At 42.8% G+C, this 18,369-nt stretch overlaps 1 protein-coding gene across 1 annotated transcript; it reads right to left on the minus strand.

The window, feature by feature from the left end:
- Positions 1–7,868: 7,868 nt before the first annotated feature.
- LOC117443455 (uncharacterized) lies at positions 7,869–12,586 on the minus strand. Its single transcript, XM_034079439.2, has 6 exons — positions 12,314–12,586; positions 10,785–11,084; positions 10,370–10,651; positions 9,918–10,031; positions 9,806–9,834; positions 7,869–8,729 (listed from the first exon to the last, which is right to left on the minus strand). Exons 1-6 carry the CDS (start codon positions 12,372–12,374, stop codon positions 8,667–8,669), a joined length of 849 nt encoding a protein of 282 aa, XP_033935330.1. The 5' UTR covers positions 12,375–12,586; the 3' UTR covers positions 7,869–8,666.
- Positions 12,587–18,369: the final 5,783 nt, after the last annotated feature.

Here is an 18,369-nt window from a genome sequence, read left to right on the forward strand (position 1 = left end):
CTCCAAGAAGTAAGATCTAAGCCATTGTTTAATGAAAGCCAGTGTTTTGCCTTTTACCATCCACGAGAGCGCTTTACGTTTTGTCAGTTTGTTCATTCCTCTAAAAGAGTGATTTTGTTTATTTGCAAGTAAAGACTATTTTTTCTTCAAAAACCTTTTTGTCTCTGGGTCGTGCATTTGAGTCCTCCAAGCTATTGAGTCAAGGTTCCTAACAGAACAAACCGACCAATATGGACTCAGCCGACCCCAAGACGCTCCAGACTGCCCTGTCTGCACAGGGAAACATCATCTATCAGCACCAGGGGCAGCTAAAAACCATTAGCCATGGAGTGAAGGACCTTTCAGATCGCCAGGAGGATTTCCAAACCTCTGTCACGTCGCAGGTGAACCAGCTGGCAGAACAGCTCCACAGAGTCCTCATTCATCTAGAGGCAACTGCTACAGCTCCGATTTCTGCTACGCCACCTGATGCTAATCCTGCTGCTAATCAGGCCGAGGTCAGTTTCTCTCCTGTCCCACTGCGGTTGGCATCGCCAGAGAAATATTCAGGTGAATCTGGCAACTGCAGAACCTTCCTAGTCCAGTGTGACCTGCACTACAAACTTAACCCAGCCGCGTTTGTGTCAGATGAGGCTAAAGTAGCATTTATGGTCTCCCATTTAACTGGCAGAGCTGCCGCATGGGCCACTGCGGAGTGGTCAAGAGACTCCAGTATATGTGGATCTTTCACAGAATTCAAAGACACTATGAGCAGGATTTTTGATCTTACTTCACCTGCCGCTGAGGCCACCCGTGTACTCATGCAGCTCAAACAGCACCCACGGCCAGTGTTAGATTATGCCATAGAGTTCCGTACCATAGCCATAGACAGTGGCTGGAACACCCCAGCATTAATAGATGCCTTCCGGAATGGACTATCTGAAACCATCAAAGACCACCTGGCTCCACTAGAACTACCACAAGACCTGAAATCGCTGATTTCCATGTCTATCCGAGTTGATAACCGCCTCAGAGAAAGAGAGAGAGAACGGCGCCGAACTGCAACAAGACATCCAAGCCACCAGGGGCGCTCTCTGGATAAGCAGCCTTCATGGGATCCCTTGTTTCACTCTTCATCAGGCCCAGCAGTGACAGCGCCATCACAGGCACCGGAGGAGCCAATGCAGCTCGGGAGAACAAGGATTTCTCCAGAGGGACACCACGGGTCACCAGCAGGCAACATGCCTGGGAAAAGGGCTTGCTCACCAACCATGAGGAGGGCGTTGGTGAGCAAGATTTCCTCTAACTATCCTCCTCGCACACTCACCCAGGTTAAAGTCACAGCTAACAGTCAGACACATACTCTGGGGGCGCTAATTGACTCTGGGGCTGATGAAAGCCTCATAGACTGGGATTTAGCTAAACGCCTTAATATTAAGACTGTCCCTCTCAAGCATCCTGTCAATGCCAGCGCCCTAGATGGCAGACTAATGTGTAAAGTAACTGATTGTACGGAACCCATTCAAGTAACAATTGATAATAATCATGTAGAGATAATGCAGTTTCATCTATTCAATTCAGCACAACATCCACTGATTTTGGGGTTTCCTTGGCTAAAGACACATAACCCACAGATTGATTGGGGTTCAGGACAAATTAAGGGATGGGGAGGGAATTGTGAACAGTCCTGTAGAATCCCACAAACCGTTGCAGTTTCGGTTAGAAGCTCAGATTTTCCTGACCTTTCCAAGGTCCCCTCATGCTACCATGACCTTAAGGAGGTTTTTAATAAAACCAAAGCTCTGTCACTGCCCCCTCATCGTCCTTTTGACTGTGCCATCGACCTGCTGCCTGGCGCACCCATCCCTAGGGGGCGCTTATACTCCATCTCGGGACCGGAGCGTGCGGCCATGGACGATTACATCTCCTCCTCGTTGAAAACGGGGATAATCCGTCCCTCTTCGTCACCTGCTGGTGCAGGATTCTTCTTTGTGAGTAAGAAGGATGGGTCGCTCAGGCCATGCATTGACTACAGCCCATTGAACAAAATAACTGTTAAGAACCGCCACCCACTCCCGCTGATGTCTTCAGCATTTGAACTGCTTCAAACAGCTAAAGTTTTTACCAAACTCGATCTTAGGAATGCTTACCACCTCGTCAGGATTAGAGAGGGAGACGAGTGGAAAACGGGGTTCAACACCCCAAGCGGACATTATGAATATCGGGTCATGCCTTTTGGACTATGTAATGCTCCTGCTGTATTTCAGGCCATGGTAAATGACATTTTGAGAGAGTATTTGAATGTTTCTGTTTTCGTATATCTGGATGATATTTTGATTTTCTCCCCAGATAGTCAGTCTCATGTCATGCATGTCCGCCAAGTTCTCCAGAAGCTTCTTGAGAATCAGTTGTATGTGAAAGCTGAAAAGTGCGACTTCCATGCAACCACTGTCTCCTTTCTGGGCTATATTGTCACCGCTAATCAGGTGCAGATGGATCCATCCAAGGTCAGTGCGGTGGCCAACTGGCCCACTCTTGATAGCAGCAAAAAGGTTCAGCAATTCCTGGGGTTTGCCAACTTTTATCGGAAGTTTATACGCAACTTCAGTTCTGTAGCCGCAGCTTTGCATGCTCTCACCTCCTCTAAAGTCTCCTTTCAGTGGACCTCCCAGGCCGAGTCCACCTTCCAATGCCTCAAGAAGAGATTCACCACGGCACCTGTACTCACTGTTCCGGATCCCCAGAGACAGTTTGTGGTTGAGGTTGACGTATCCAACAAGGGCATCGGGGCTGTGTTGTCCCAGAGATCCTCCGAGGATAACAGGATGCACCCCTGTGCCTATCTATCGCGTAAGTTGACCTCAGCTGAAAAAAATTATGATGTGGGGAACAAGGAGTTACTAGCTGTCAAAGCAGCTTTGGAGGAGTGGAGACACTGGCTAGAAGGGGCGGAGCAACCATTTCTTGTTTGGACTGACCACAAGAATTTAGAATATGTTAGGAAAGCCAAGCGACTAAATTCACGTCAGGCCCGGTGGACTCTGTTCTTCAGCAGATTTAACTTCATATTGTCTTTTCGGCCCGGTACACAACACACCGGTACACTGTCTCGTCTCTTTGAGCCTGAACATAATGCCAAGGAACCAGTATCAATCCTTCCACTGAACTGTGTGGTTGGGTCGCTAACATGGCAGATAGAAACAGATGTGAAGCAGGCGAATGTTGTGAGCCCGGCACCCAGCGAGTGTCCAGGCAACCGCTTGTTTGTCCCTGTGTCTTTACGCTCTCAGGTAATCCACTGGGCTCACACGTCCAAGTTCACATGCCATCCCGGCATCCGACGAACAATGTTTGCCATAAAGCAGCGGTTCTGGTGGCCGGCCATGAAAAAAGAGGTCTCCGAGTACGTGGCGGCCTGTCCAGTGTGTACCCGGAATAAGACCTCATCCCGGGCCCAGATGGGTCTTCTCCAGCCCCTCCCAGTGCCTCAGCGACCATGGTCGCACATCTCCATGGATTTTGTGACTGGACTACCGCCCTCCAAAGGTAACACTACCGTCCTGACGGTGGTAGACCGTTTCTCAAAGATGGCACATTTCATTCCTCTGCTCAAACTTCCCTCTGCCAAGAAGACGGCAGAGGTCATGTTAACTCACGTGTTCAGAATCCATGGTTTCCCCAGTGACATAGTTTCCGACAGAGGACCACAGTTAATTTCCAACTTCTGGAAGGAGTTTTGCCAGCTCCTCGGCGCCACCGTCAGCTTATCTTCCGGTTACCACCCGCAGTCCAACGGTCAGACAGAGCGCCTGAACCAAGACCTCGAAACATGCCTCAGGTGCCTCGTGTCCCAGAAGCAGACCACTTGGAGCGATCACCTTACCTGGATAGAGTATGCCCACAACACTCTCCCCTCGGCTGCCACGGGTCTTTCCCCTTTCCAGTGTGCTAATGGGTACCAGCCTCCTCTCTTCCCTGCTAATGAGGAAGAAGTCAAGGTTCCATCCGCGCATGCCATGGTCCGACGCTGTCGGCGGGTTTGGGCCGGTGCTCGGCAGGCGCTACTCCGGACCTCGACCCGGATGAAGTCAGCGGCGGATCGCCACCGGCGTGCGGCTCCCCTCTACAGGGCGGGCCAGAAAGTCTGGCTCTCCACCAAGGATCTACCCCTACACGTTCACTCCAAGAAGTTGGCACCGAGGTTTGTGGGTCCTTTCCCAATTTCAAGAGTCATTAACCCTGTCTCTGTGCGCCTCAAACTCCCCAGATCTTTGAGGGTCCATCCCACGTTTCACGTGAGCAAACTCAAGCCAGTTCGAGAGAGCACTCTGGTTCCCGCCTCCAAGCCCCCTCCACCACCCCGGATCATTGAAGGTGGTCCGGTGTACACAGTCAAGAGACTTCTGGCGGTCCGCAAACGGGGCCGAGGACGACAATTCTTGGTTGATTGGGAGGGTTACGGCACTGAGGAACGTTTGTGGGTCTCCTCAACGTTCATTGTGGACAAGACACTCATCAGTGACTTCTATGATCGTCACCCTGAGCAGCCTGGGCCGTCAGGAGTCGGCCCTAGAAGGGGGGGTACTGTTGTGTCCCGTCAATTATGCTATGTTTTGTCATGTTAGTTTAGTTTATGTTCCACTTCCTGTTTTATGTTGTACTCACCTTGTCTCATTCCAGGTCCCTTTACTTCCTGCTCTGGTTCCTTTTCCAGACACTTCATAGACATGTTTTTAATATATTTCTATATTTCTGAGACCGATGCTATTGCCTACACACAGCATGATAGGTGACCTTTAAAGTAGGTAGGAAGTTGTGCATCACCAACGTCAAAAGGTTATAGACAGAAAAGACAAAGTGAATTAAAGGCTGTATTTATTATTGTATTTTGGCAATATTTTTCTTTCAATAATAACACATTTTATTTGTGCAGGCTGACCATGAAGGTGGAGTTTCCTACGCCTCCGTCAGCTCCACCAGGAAGAGCAGCAGGAAGGCCAGGGTGAGCTGTCTCATTGATTACACTGGTGATGTGACTTTATGGTATATCCTACTCTAACTGTGACCATAACTCACCGAACATCGTGCTGTATTAAAGAAGACTTGAGGGCAGAGATTGAGAACATAAAATATGCAGGAAAATGTTTATTGAGGAGATAAATCAAGTGAGACGTCGGGTTATTTTCTCACAGACTTCTGTACAATCAAGACTTTCAGAACTCCTTTATGCTTAATCGCTTTTCTTCCCCCGCAGGCTCACCTTCATGATGATGATGAAGATGAAGCAGCACTGTGAGAGCTCCCTCCTCTTCCTCCGCTGATCCCAGCCTCCTCTACGCCACCGTCAACAAAGCAAGAAAGAAACGGATGTAAGTTTAAATCAATAGCAGGATCGCGTGGATCAAAGATTTGGAGTTTAAGGGCTTTTCTAGCAGAGTTTAATAAGATTTATATTAACCTTGTTTTTGCTTTTTGGCTTCACTTGAGCACAGTGAGAGTACAGCAGCAGCTTTATGAAGACATGTGAGTCCCTCTGGAGGTGAGTTGGGAAAAAGGGGCAGACATGTTGGAGAGTTACTGTATTCTGAATAATTAGAGCATTTGGGCAAAATGTTGTTTTTAAATTAATTCTTGCTTGGTTTTTGTTAACCGTTGTTTAATTATATCATTTTTGACCAATGTAGTAAATGTGTTTATTATCAGGCTTTTTTTCTCCAGGTTGTTTTGATTTTAAATCTTTAACATTTGAACATAGTGAGGGGATCACAAACTACTTCAATACAATATAAATAAAAAGCAGTTTATTTCACAAAGATCCCATAAGAACCTTGTGTGAGAGGGAGAGTGAGAGAGAGAGGGAGAGAGAGAGAGAGACGGAGAGACAGAGAGAGGGGAGGGAAAGAGAGGGAGAGGGAGAGAGAGAGAGAGAGGGAGAGGAGAGAGAGAGAGAGAGAGGGAGAGAGAGAGAGAGAGAGAGAGAGGGAGAGAGAGGGAGAGATAGAGAGAGAGGGAGAGAGAGGGAGATAGGGAGAGAGAGAGAGGGAGACATTTTGTGGATATATATTGCCAGCAGGGGGCAGCAGAAGCTTGGTCAACACATGCTTTAGAATGTACACACACACACACACACACACACACACACACACACACACACACACACACACACACACCAACATACACATACACGCACACAAACGCGCAGAGACACGCACACAGACAACACAGACACATCATATAATGCTCACTGTAGCTTTTATCAAATAAACAGGAATATTCTGGGGACTATTTATATCCGCGGATTAATCCACATGTGGTGCTCCAGTGACTACGTGTGGCTGCGGGAAGGTGTGTGTGTGTGTGTGTACTAGCATTGCTATACTTGTGGGGACCAACATCTGTTTACACAGTCAAGTGTGGGGACTCGCCTCCCTTATGGGGACACAATGGATCATTCATTTTAGGGTGAAGACTTGGTTAGGTTTAGGGTTAAGGTTAGGCATGTGTTGGTTATGGTTAAGGTTAGGATAAGTCTCCAGGAAATGCACGTAAGTAAATGTATTGTTCCCTGAAGTGATGTATACACGTGTGTGTGTGTGTGTGTGTGTGTGTGTGTGTGTGTGTGTGTGTGTGTGTGTGTGTGTGTGTGTGTGTGTGTGTGTGTGTGTGTGTGTGTGTGTGTGTGTGTGTGTGTGTGTTTACAGTGCACTTATTTATTAAAGTAAACAGTATTTCTGCTGTTTATCGTTTCCTGCTTTTTACCTTATGATTTCACTTGAATGCACTACTTCATTCACTTATTTCAATTATTTATCACTTATTATATCTTAAGTTAGTTATGATGTGCATCTACAGTAAAGCCTTGCATCTTTAGCATTTAGATAATCACTCACCTGAAGAAGAGGAGGAGGTCACATGGTGTGATGAAGAGGAATTGCAGCATCAGGTGTTTTTAATATACAGTCTTTTATCTTGTATCCCTGCATCTGTAAACTCAGGAGCATTACAGGTACAGTCAGGTTCTTTAATAGTGTATCGCCCCCTAGAGGCCTGGAGTGGAAATACAGCAGGACAAACAGGTCTAAATAAATAAGATGAATAATTACAGAACAGATTTTACAATAAAAGAAAATACTATTAAAAGTCCTGCAAATAAACCATACTGAAGTGAAAATATAAAATGTAAGCAACATTTATTTAAAATAAAAGTGTTGATTGTGCAGCAAAGTTGATCTGCACCCACGTTACTGATGAAAACTCAACAGCAGGAAGGTCTGTTTTGATTTCTTTTTAAAGTAGAATATAAAATCTTCCTCCAGTGACAAACCAAAAGTAAAACATTTGATCGTAAAAAAATGAAACACACAAACCTGAGGGGGGTGCTGTCGAGCTGCAGTGTATTAACACACACACATACACACACTTTAAGAAACACACACACTAACACACAAATAATCGCACATGTCATTCAACATCACACAACTGGCAAAATGGGGTTCTGCTCAACAGATGAAGCGCTGACTGAACCGGAGGACCAACCTGAAAGCTGACAGGATGTTGATCAGGGGATTTGAAAGGTCTATAGCCACCTAGCCAGGTGTTCTAGCCTCTTCTCGATGTGCCATTCTTAGAGCTTCCTCTGTGACGCTCTGATACACTCTCCAAGAACGCTGAAGAGTACGTAAGTCAAATCAAACAGTCTCACTCTCTCTCTTGCCTCATACCTGATCCCAGGATATCACCACAGCTCCACTAAATGTGCAACACCTTCCTTGGCTCTGACACAAACCGTATGTTATTTACAAAGTGAGAGCCAGGGCAAAGAGAGGGGTTAAACCCAACAGAGCGTTGTGTTGTCAGTGTGTTGGAGACAGAGAGAGAAACACAACTCATTATAACATTGATTACAAGTACTCTTTTTATTTGGATTATATTTCATTAAAGCCGTAGTAAAAAAAGGAGAAACATATTCCATTAGGACTTAAGCTAATTAAAACATGCTAAGATACTGGAGGCATTTCAGCTTTAGGAATACACATAGAGTAAAAAGTGAGTATAGTAAATATATTGTATAAAACATTGATCAGATATATAGAGCATGTGCAGCAGTTACAGTAGGCAGTACAGGTATATATACTGTAGGTATAAGTACACACTATGCTAATTATAAGACATTTTATGAATCATTAATTGAAAAACGAGATAAAAGCATGTATTAAAGTTATTAAATCGACACTAGGGTGAATTATTTTCCCTAGAGAACACAATTAACAAAACATGTTATGGATCATTTTACAATTTAGTAGTTTCTGAATTCAACCCAACACTTGTATGTTTGAACATGTGCAGCAGTTACAGTGAGAAGTGAAGGTATGAGGTGTGAGTACAAGTACTGCTAATATTGAGATGTTATATACAGAGACTGTAGACTATAGATCAGATCCAGTATAACTATGTGTGGGAATGTGAGAGCATACTTAAAGGACGTTAAGTCAGAAATGAATGAATATAATAAGCTGTGTTTCCTATCATATGGAGGTGAGTTTCTGAAGGGCTCTCGTGGGGCTCAGGTGCTCTCAGGCATCAGAAATGTTCCAATGATCTCATGGTTCTCCTGTTTTCTCCTGTAACATATGAGGAGGTGATGTTTGACAGCATGGACTCTGAGGGGAGTTGATGTTGTTGATCAGTCACACAGAGGCAGAGGCCCCTCCATCGTTTTCATCGTTCACCTCATCTTCATCATTCTGCTCCTGTCAACATGGAACAGAGACATGGTAAAAACACAGAGCAGAGCTGGAAAGTAACGAAGTACATTTACTCAGTTTTCTACTTCAGTACATTTGAAGGACTTGACTTGACTATCATCAGTTAATGCTACTTTACACTTTAACGGCTCCTTGTTTTGGAGCTTCGTGTTGAACTTTTTACTCGTCTACATCCATTCATCTTTATTACACATTCTTGCTTTAACATCTTTTATATTCCTTTTTTTATTTTGTATTTCATTCTTAAATTGAGCAGAAATCTCCATCTATGATGGATTATATGACAAATATAACTAGTTCAGCTACCCAGTAGTATGTAAGTCATTTTAATAAACCATTCATTGCAAATGGAAGTGATACACATTAAAACATCACTTATTATAATCACATATTATATTATTACATTCTGCATAATCAGCACTTTCAATGTAGCTATATTTGTATTATTAATCATATTTATATATTAGAGTATTTTTACATTGTAGTATTGCTACTTTTACAAGTACAATATCTCAGTACTTCCTTTAGTGCAGCGGTGTCAAACTAAAGCCAAATCCAGCCCGCGACTTCATTTGATCCCGCAAGAGCTTGCAAAGAATATAATATATAAAATATAACGTTTATTATACGGTTTCATGCCACTTTACAGAAGCAGGTTGCCCATAAACTACATGTCCCACAATGCATCTCGTTTTGTGACATGCACACTGAAGAGACTTGCAATTATTTGCCATAGACTTCTGCTTTTCAGACGTAGTTAATTATTAAGTTATTAAGTTTTAATAATCCAATGCAGCGGCAATAATGTAATATAATACATTATTTTATATTTATATAGTTACAACCGGTCCTTTGAGTGCAACCATAATGCTAATGTGGCCCGCGATGAAATTTAGTTTGCCACCCCTGCTTTAGTGCCTTGCTCAAGGGACCCACAGAGATACTTCATTTCAACACAACATGCACACTTTACTCCTTTGTCGAATCTTCTGCCTGTCTTATAATCACCGTTCAATGAAAATAATAAATATTACAAGCTATTATTTTATATTTAAACTCACCAGGTTTTTTCTCATCCGTTTTGCGCCCCCTGAAAAAAACAAAAAGACAAACATGTTGACTTCAGCTTCCACGGTTTACTTTGTCTTTTCTCTTGAATCTATGAACCCTCACCTTTAGCTCTGGTCCAGATGTGGACCGTAACCACGGTGACGATGAGAGCTGCTAACCCCACAGACACCAGGATGAGCCTCAAGAGACCAGGTGTTCCAGTTGTTGTAGCATCACCTTCAGGAATAAAACAACATCATGCAAAAAACTGTAGTTACAACAAAAAAAGTGTTATGCATAAACCAAATGACAAAATGAAGTGACGTCAAAACCTCAAACCCCAAAAAGCATTATCTGTGATTAAATGTGTGAGAAGTGATTTGAAACCACTCATTATATTCTAACCTGGTTGCTTAATTAAGAGCTTCTCTTTTTTATCAGAACCATCCGTCTCTTCACATTTCAGAAACTCATTACATCCCTGATAAATGTGAGATGTTGGAAATGTGTTGTTTCAGTATATTCTAATAACAAGACTGTTAGAAGTGATTTTAAACAGCTTAACATGTTCTCACCTGAGGACTGAGGGCTGAGGGGAAACAGATGCACTTCTCCTGTGCCACCATCAGTTACTGCACAAGTAAAACACTCAGACCTGTAGGTGTTACTAAAGAAAGAAGTCTGAAATGTGACAGAGGCAGAGCAGGGTGACTGTGATGTCTTTATCTCTATGTGATCTTTGTCCACATCTCGACCCTGAAGCAGCCACTTCACTGAGTGTTCACACCGATATCTCTCCACAGATATCGACACAGAGCAGAGTAACGTCACCTCATAATTGTCCTGATATCCAGTCACTGAAGATGGAGATATTGAGAGAGAAAGACAACAAGAGTAACATTAACTTCATCACTGTAATCATTATTATTGTAATGATTCAGTATATTGCTCTATAGAGACAGTTTGAAACATCATGATGTAAATACTCACTGGAAACAACATGCAGAAGAACCTCAGAGTCTGATCTGCAGAGGTAAACACCAGCATCCTCCTCTGTGACGTTCTTTATAACCAGAGTACAATTCTCTGTAACTCTCAGTCTGTCTGATTTAGCTTTGGCTTCTTTGTGAATCTGTCCGTCTTCAAGCAGCTTCATTGATGAGCCTCCTAAGTCATAGAAGGTCCAGATAGTTCTCTCACACTTACCCTGATCATGTTTCAAATTTTCAAAAGGCAAAGTGAGTTCATCTCCAGCTCTGACAGTGAGGATGGAATATTTCCCATCTGCAGCTGTTGGGAAAAATCAGAAAGAAATATTGACGTGATAAATGCTGACAGAATAATGATGTATTATATGAAAAGGTAAAGAGTTAGAGTTCTGGTTGATCTGTTTAATGAATCATTTAACGACTCATTAAAACCAGAGTTAATTACAGATCCACATCACTAACTGAAGCGTTCAGAGTGAGGGTGACGATCACTTTAAAGAATATTGCTATGTGGGTTTTAGTGAGCAAAAGTTCACTAAAGTACTCTACTCTATTTTTTATTTTATTTTTTATTTTTTGATTTCTTATTATTACAATTATTTGTTTAATCTCTCAAAGTGTATCAGTATCCCTTGTTGTGAAGCACTTCGAGATTTGTCTTGGCAGATGAGAAGCGCTATATAAATTAAATATATTATTATTATTAAAGTCACCACGTTACAAACACAACTCATCACTCTCAGTTAAAGGAACAGTACGTAGTAAAGTACCGTTAATGATATTAGAGCTGTTTTATTTCATGTAATTGGTCAATGGTAAATGGACTGTATTTATTTATACCCCCTCAAAGCGCTTTACAAACAACAAGTCACCCATTCACTCATATTTATAAAGCGCTTCATCCAGTCTCTCACCCCCTCAAAGCGCTTTGGTTTGAATGTTTGTCTTATTACTAAAAGGCTTTAGAGTAAACTCTTAACTATTTATTTTAGTGAGTCACACTACGCTTTAAAAGATGTTAGTTTAAGACTCACTTCTTTGCTGTCAGATATGACGTGCATGTCTATTTGTCTATATGTCTATATCTCTACATACGGCATGACGTTGGTTCACAGCTGAGGGTGTGATTAGACAGGAAGTGGGAGAGTCTTTTGACCGTGTTCTTTTTGTTCTTTTTTGATACGGAGAACTTTTAGTTACTTTGAAGCGAGGAAGTTTTTCTTCATGTTTGTATGTCGCCTGGATCAAAGGATACACCTGATGTGATTCAACGCTACAACGATCTCTGCAAAGTTAGTTAGGAAGCAAAGAGAGGCGCGTCATAGCCCACACCCCGATAGAGGAAAGTGGATATTAAATGTAGAAACGGATCAAAACACCACGACAGAAGGTATCATTCACACACGGTTCCCCATTGGGAGCGACTTGGGGTTCAGCATCTCGCCCAAGGATACATCGATTTCAATTGAGAGACGCCCTCACTAGCTTTCATTAACAGTCGTAAACAGTGTGTGTTCTCTGCGTCCTCACCTGGAAAGTGGAGCAGCAGCATCAGGAATGAAGACATCACGATCCTTCTGAATCCAGACATCGTGCTTCTCTCTCGGTCTCCGGCTCTCGACTGCCAGAGTCTCTCCCCGGCTGCTTCTTTAACAAGAACTCAGCATCTACTTCCTGTGATAATGAAGTCACTTCCTCATCCACCTCTCCTCTGATGGATGTGGAGTTAATGTGAGATTAGCTTTTAAATCTCTTTTGTCTTTGGTTGTTATAAAAAAGAGGGGGAAAAGTGTAACGTCTAACTTTTGTGTTTGATGCATTTCTTGTGTCTGGTTATTCAGAGTGACGGTAACTGCAGGCCTTCTTCATCAGCAACACAACAGAGGAAGCTGAGCATGTTGTAATGCATATTAACAACATGCTGGTTCCTCTTTGTATCTCTGCAGATTTATTTTGACTTTTTCTGAGAACGGAACCCTAACCCTAAACCCTAACCCTAACCCTAACCCTTTGTTTCTTGTGGATCCAAACATGCAACAAATGTGTTTAACTAAACTTTTCCACAGAGATGGAACAAGTACTCAGATCTTTTTTTTTAGTAAAAGTAGAATTCGCTAATTGTGAAAAAAAATGCATTTAGAGGTCACCTATTATGCAAAATCCACTTCTCCATTAACATGTGTCCCCTCTTCTTCATGTCTCTTCTAAATCAGTATGTGTCCCCTCTTCTTCATGTCTCTTCTACATCAACATGTGTCCCCTCTTCTTCATGTCTCTTCTACATCAACATGTGTCCCCTCTTCTCCATGTCTCTTCTACAGTACATCAACATGTGTCCCCTCTTCTTCATGTCTCTTCTACATCAACATGTGTCCCCTCTTCTTCATGTCTCTTCTACATCAAATTGTGTCCCCACTTCTTCATGTCTCTTCTACATCAACATGTGTCCCCTCTTCTTCATGTCTCTTCTAAATCAACATGTGTCACCTCTTCTTCACGTCTCTTCTACATCAACATGTGACCCCTCTTCTTCATGTCTCTTCTACATCAACATGTGTCCCCTCTTCTTCATGTCTCTTCCACATCAACATGTGTCCCCTCTTCTTCATGTCTCTTCTTCTTTAACATGTGTCCCCTCTTCTTCATGTCTCTTCTACATCAACATGTGTCCCCTCTTCTTCATGTCTCTTCTACATCAACATGGGTCCCCTCTTCTTCATGTCTCTTCTACATCAACATGTGTCCCCTCTTCTTCATGTCTCTTCTACATCAACATGTGTTCCCTCTGTGGAAAGAGACTCTGAAAGTTTCAGGAACAAAGATTCTCTCTATTTTTGTCCTGATCCATTTCTCTAAAAACCTGTCTGAAAAGTAACAGACAGAGAATCAGCAGAAAGGTGCTTGAACTTCCTCATCGCCTCAAAGTCAGCCATATTTACTGAAAAGGAGGCATGCTCTGCTGGAGTCCAGTTTGAAAATAGATTTGACGCACTTTAACACACGCACATCATTAAAATGCACACACACACAATCGCACGCACGCGCACACACGCGCACACACGCACACACACGCACACACACGGGTATGGGTTGTTTGTCAGGACTTTTTCCTCGTACCAGTTCAAACACTGACTTATGGGGACCCACCATCCCCTTTGCCGTAGAGAGACAGCAGAGTGCTTGAACTGATCATAAAAAATTCAGCTACATTTCTGGCTATTTAGAATTCAGTTTTGGTAAAAGAGTGTAGAGATCTGAAGACCTGAAATTCTACAGGACTGTGAGGACGGGGGCGGGACTGGGCGTTTCCTGACACAATTATGACTTATCCCCTCTGGATTAGCTGGACATTACCCATACACAAAGCAAGTCCCTGAGTTATGAGGACCACAATGGTATATCTGGACAATATACACACACAGAATTGTAGAAAACCTGTACTCATGAGGACAATAATGGTTTCACTGGACATTATCCTCAAACATGTGTTGCGCAATATTTTGTTATTGAAAAAGTAGCCCAATACTTCCGTTTGTTTGACATGTTGAACAGAAAAAAGTTTAACTTAGGAGAGCAATGGTACAAAGAGCAGACCACTTTCTCATGTTCACAGACCTCAGAGTTCAGAGACCTGAACATCAAGATATGCAGCTTTTTTCTTGTTGCTTTGATGACAAACACCTGTTTTTAATAACCATATGCAGGGATTTTGCGATGGACAATACAGGTATTTCTGACACTCTCTTTACCAGTCGGCTGTCATTGAAAAGTGACAGAGGATTTTATTCTGACAGAGACTTCGACATATGATAGAACCTGCGCAGCCTAAAATGATCATGGAAAGAAGTGAAATATTGAGAAATGCTGTCTTTTTATTGGACAAGTGAATATTAAGTTGATTGAGTTGCAGTAACGTTATGCTATAAACGAACTACAGCAGGGTCGCTGCTTCCACGTCTCGCCAACTTAAGATCCATATTCAAAGCTACAGACTCTAAATGGAACGAGTTGAAGCGTTTGTATTAACAGTTTGCAGGAGGCAGGGACTTGCTTTCAAGCAGAACAGGGGCAAACAAATTTAGAGGTGTGTTTTACTTGTTCGGCGTAATGACGGACAACGGCCTCGACAACTTCTGTAGTCCTATTCAGCCACTTGGTAACACTCTTCAGAAATCACCAGTGGGGTCACTGCTGATGATTTAATGTTCTAGAACAAAACGTGACCCGTCTCTTAAATGTGTCTCAACCACAGACCTTATTTCCAGATATTTCCCTAATTCCTATAGAGAAATCCCATTGGCTCTGAGACGTGGGAAAAGTTAGTGGTGAAATGCTGACTCACTTCCTGGTTTTAGGACTCATTCCTGCACCACTATTTGGAGTTCACCTATACACACACAAACACACACAGGCCATTGTTATGATGAGCTCAAAAAGGATAATGGTTATAATTCTTAAACAAACCTAACAAAACCTAAGCTATGGGGAAATCTAGTATAACTGGGCATTTTATACACACACACACACTAGCCTAACAATACCTTAGTTATAAGGACATCTGGTATAACTGGACATTTTATACACACACACACTACCATAACAATACCTTATTTATAAGGACATCTGGTATAACTGGACATTTTACACACACACTACCCGAACAATACCTTATTTGTGAACCACCCAGATTGAACAGGTCTCTAACCATACACAAAAGCATTCTTGATGTTAGACTGGTTGTAATAAAGGGAGCAGGACACAGTTTTTCAGCTCTCTGTTGGTTAACAGTCGAAATCACAAAGAGCCCCTACATCTCTCACCAATGACAAAGGAATGAGCTCTCTAAGATGCTGCTATTGTGTGGCCTGCAAATGTTTTACAGGATTTCTGTACCAGTTGAGAGTCCAAAATTGACAAGGACTTTTAATTTGCAGATATTTCAAATTCTTGTAAAAAGATGTTTTTGACCAGAGTGCCATTATTCCAGAGTGTGAAGTTGGAAGAAGAGGATAAGACATTGCCTGTAAGCTACAGAGGGCTTGGGATTCGAACCCAGTGTGTAGGCAGTGGAGATCACTTTCATGGGCCGCACACAATAACCACTGTGCCACCTCTAAATAATTGAATATACTGACATAATTGATACGTTATTCTTGACACATATTCAAACTGTAGAGTCAATGGGATTTCTTCAAATAAAAAAGGACAACAGACTCAACAGCTTGGATTTAAGCATTTACCTCATTTTTAATTAACCTTTTTTCATCACCAACATTTCTTCACTTAAAATTAAAACATCTTTTACCAAATAGATTTATTATTATGAATACATTTTAAAATGAAATGCTTTGAAAAATAAAGTAAAATAAAAGTGTATCTTTATATGTACAAATACATACAGCTCTACAAAAAAATGCTACCACTGCTAAATCATCAGTTTCTCTGGATTTACTAGTTATAGGTATGTGTTTAAGTCAAATTTACATTTTTGATTTATTCTATTTACTACCGAAATCTCTCCCTAATACAAATATTATTATTTAGAGCATTTATTCGCATAAAATTACATCTATGTTTCTATGTTTCATGTTGTCGGTGGATGTTTGATTGCTCTTTTTCTGCTGTGTTTATTGTGTTTGTTGTATTTTGTTACTGTTACTGTTACTCTGGCACAACAATTTCCTTCGGGATGAATAAAGTCTTATCTTATCTTATCTTATCTTATCTGGTCAAAATAACAAAAAAAGATGCAGTGTTTTCAGACCTGATAGAGATTTTGAGGGACAACTGGTCCGCTTTCCAAATCTCCGTGCGTCCCTAACAAGCTGGTTATCATACAGGAAGGAATCCAGAACATACAAGTATCCATTAAAACAATAATCTACTTTAATGGTAATATAACAATGCAATACAATCAATACATTACCATACAAAGCCATATCATATCATATGCGTAATGTCAGGAATATGCCTACTCCTGGCCCTTGTTCACGGGCTGCCACGACCTTCCGGTCCGGGCGGCACGAGAAGAGAGCGAGAACAAAAAGATGCATGGCTCTCAAATACCAACAGAAACAGGAAGGGGTGGAGTTTACTCAGCCTACACACACACACCCACACACACACACCCCCCGACATTCCAGAGACCTCAGATGTGTCTTAAAGGATATTTAAGATAACACAAATATTTCATCTCTCATATCTCCAACTTCTGGTTACACAAAACACAAAGTAATTAAACCCACACATATACTATTCAAGATATGTAGACTTCCCTGAAACATGACATGCTAGAGATCTTAAGCAGAATATACTCTTCCCCCACCTAGCACCCTGTCCTGCATGCCTACACCTCCCCCACAGGGCAATAAAACCCTGTTTACTCTAAACAGCCCTTGTTTAGAGCCATTTTAGTCCTCACCTTTATGAAAGGATAAAACAGAGAAATCAATATAAAACACAAACACAAGTATTGTTTGAACAGTATTCACTTAACTGCTATTATTGATAATTACCAGAGAAACTCAAGGGACCTCTTTTAATATCTGGAAATTGCAACAAGACTTTCTGCCATTTCAAATGTAACACACTTCTTAAATATCAGATGCTGCCATCCCCCTTTTGCACTCTTTTAAAAGAGTGCAACTTACACATGGCACTTGAAACATATCTACTGTGTCTGTCCCCCAATATCGTATAAATCCATCAGAAACTGAGATCCAAAGTACTTGAAATCGTGAAGGAACAGAACATCACTTCCCATGGCAGTGAAGGAACCATGAGGGGGCAGCTGAGTGCTAAGAAGCAGTCTCCTGATGGTGAATCATCAGCCCGCCTGCCCGCCCCCCCCCAAAGGAATAGCCCACAACGACAGCTGATAGGGAGGGGGAGATGCGGCTTTCCCTTCACGGGTGGAACTGATCAGAAAGAAGAAGACTCCTCTGCTGCCTCGACAAGTCCCCCAGCCCACTGCCAGCCGCTTCCAAATCGTCTGCTGCATGGATGTCCTCGAGGTCCTTCTCCTCCAGTCCGCTGATGACAGCATCCGTGTCGACCTCCATGACGAGACCCAGATCCGTCCTGATGTCGTCCCCTGGTCCTAGCAGGTGGTTTCTCCCGCCGCACACTGGCTCCCGTGGTACGAGCTGTCCCCCTTTCCTCCTATGCGGACGGCATGAGAGATCCGCTGGGTCACTCGGTCGGGGCCGGAGAGCCTGGGGTTGATCCACTTTGTCCTGATGACCTTCAGCCAGACGAACTCTGCTGTGTCAGCCTCCTGCGTCTCGGGTCCCCCTTTTGGCGTCAACAACCTGTCTGGAGAAATCTGATACAAATCCCTCAAGCCTACGCTCCGGGCTCTGGGGCCCTCGGCTGTTTGACCCACCACTGCGTAGGCCACTTGGAGCCTGTTGGTGGGGTGTCTTAAAACAATAGACGTCTGTGCACAGGTTTTCTAAATTAATTGTGCAGCTTCAGATTCTTAATACTTGGACTGTGCCAACTAAATAAGAACCCCAACATACCCTAGGGACTTGTGGGTACACTGTGTGGACATTAACTACCGGTCGCGGTCCGTCAAGTGTACA

Source organism: Pseudochaenichthys georgianus, unplaced genomic scaffold (genome assembly GCF_902827115.2).
Source record: "Pseudochaenichthys georgianus unplaced genomic scaffold, fPseGeo1.2 scaffold_617_arrow_ctg1, whole genome shotgun sequence".
NCBI lineage: Eukaryota > Metazoa > Chordata > Actinopteri > Perciformes > Channichthyidae > Pseudochaenichthys > Pseudochaenichthys georgianus.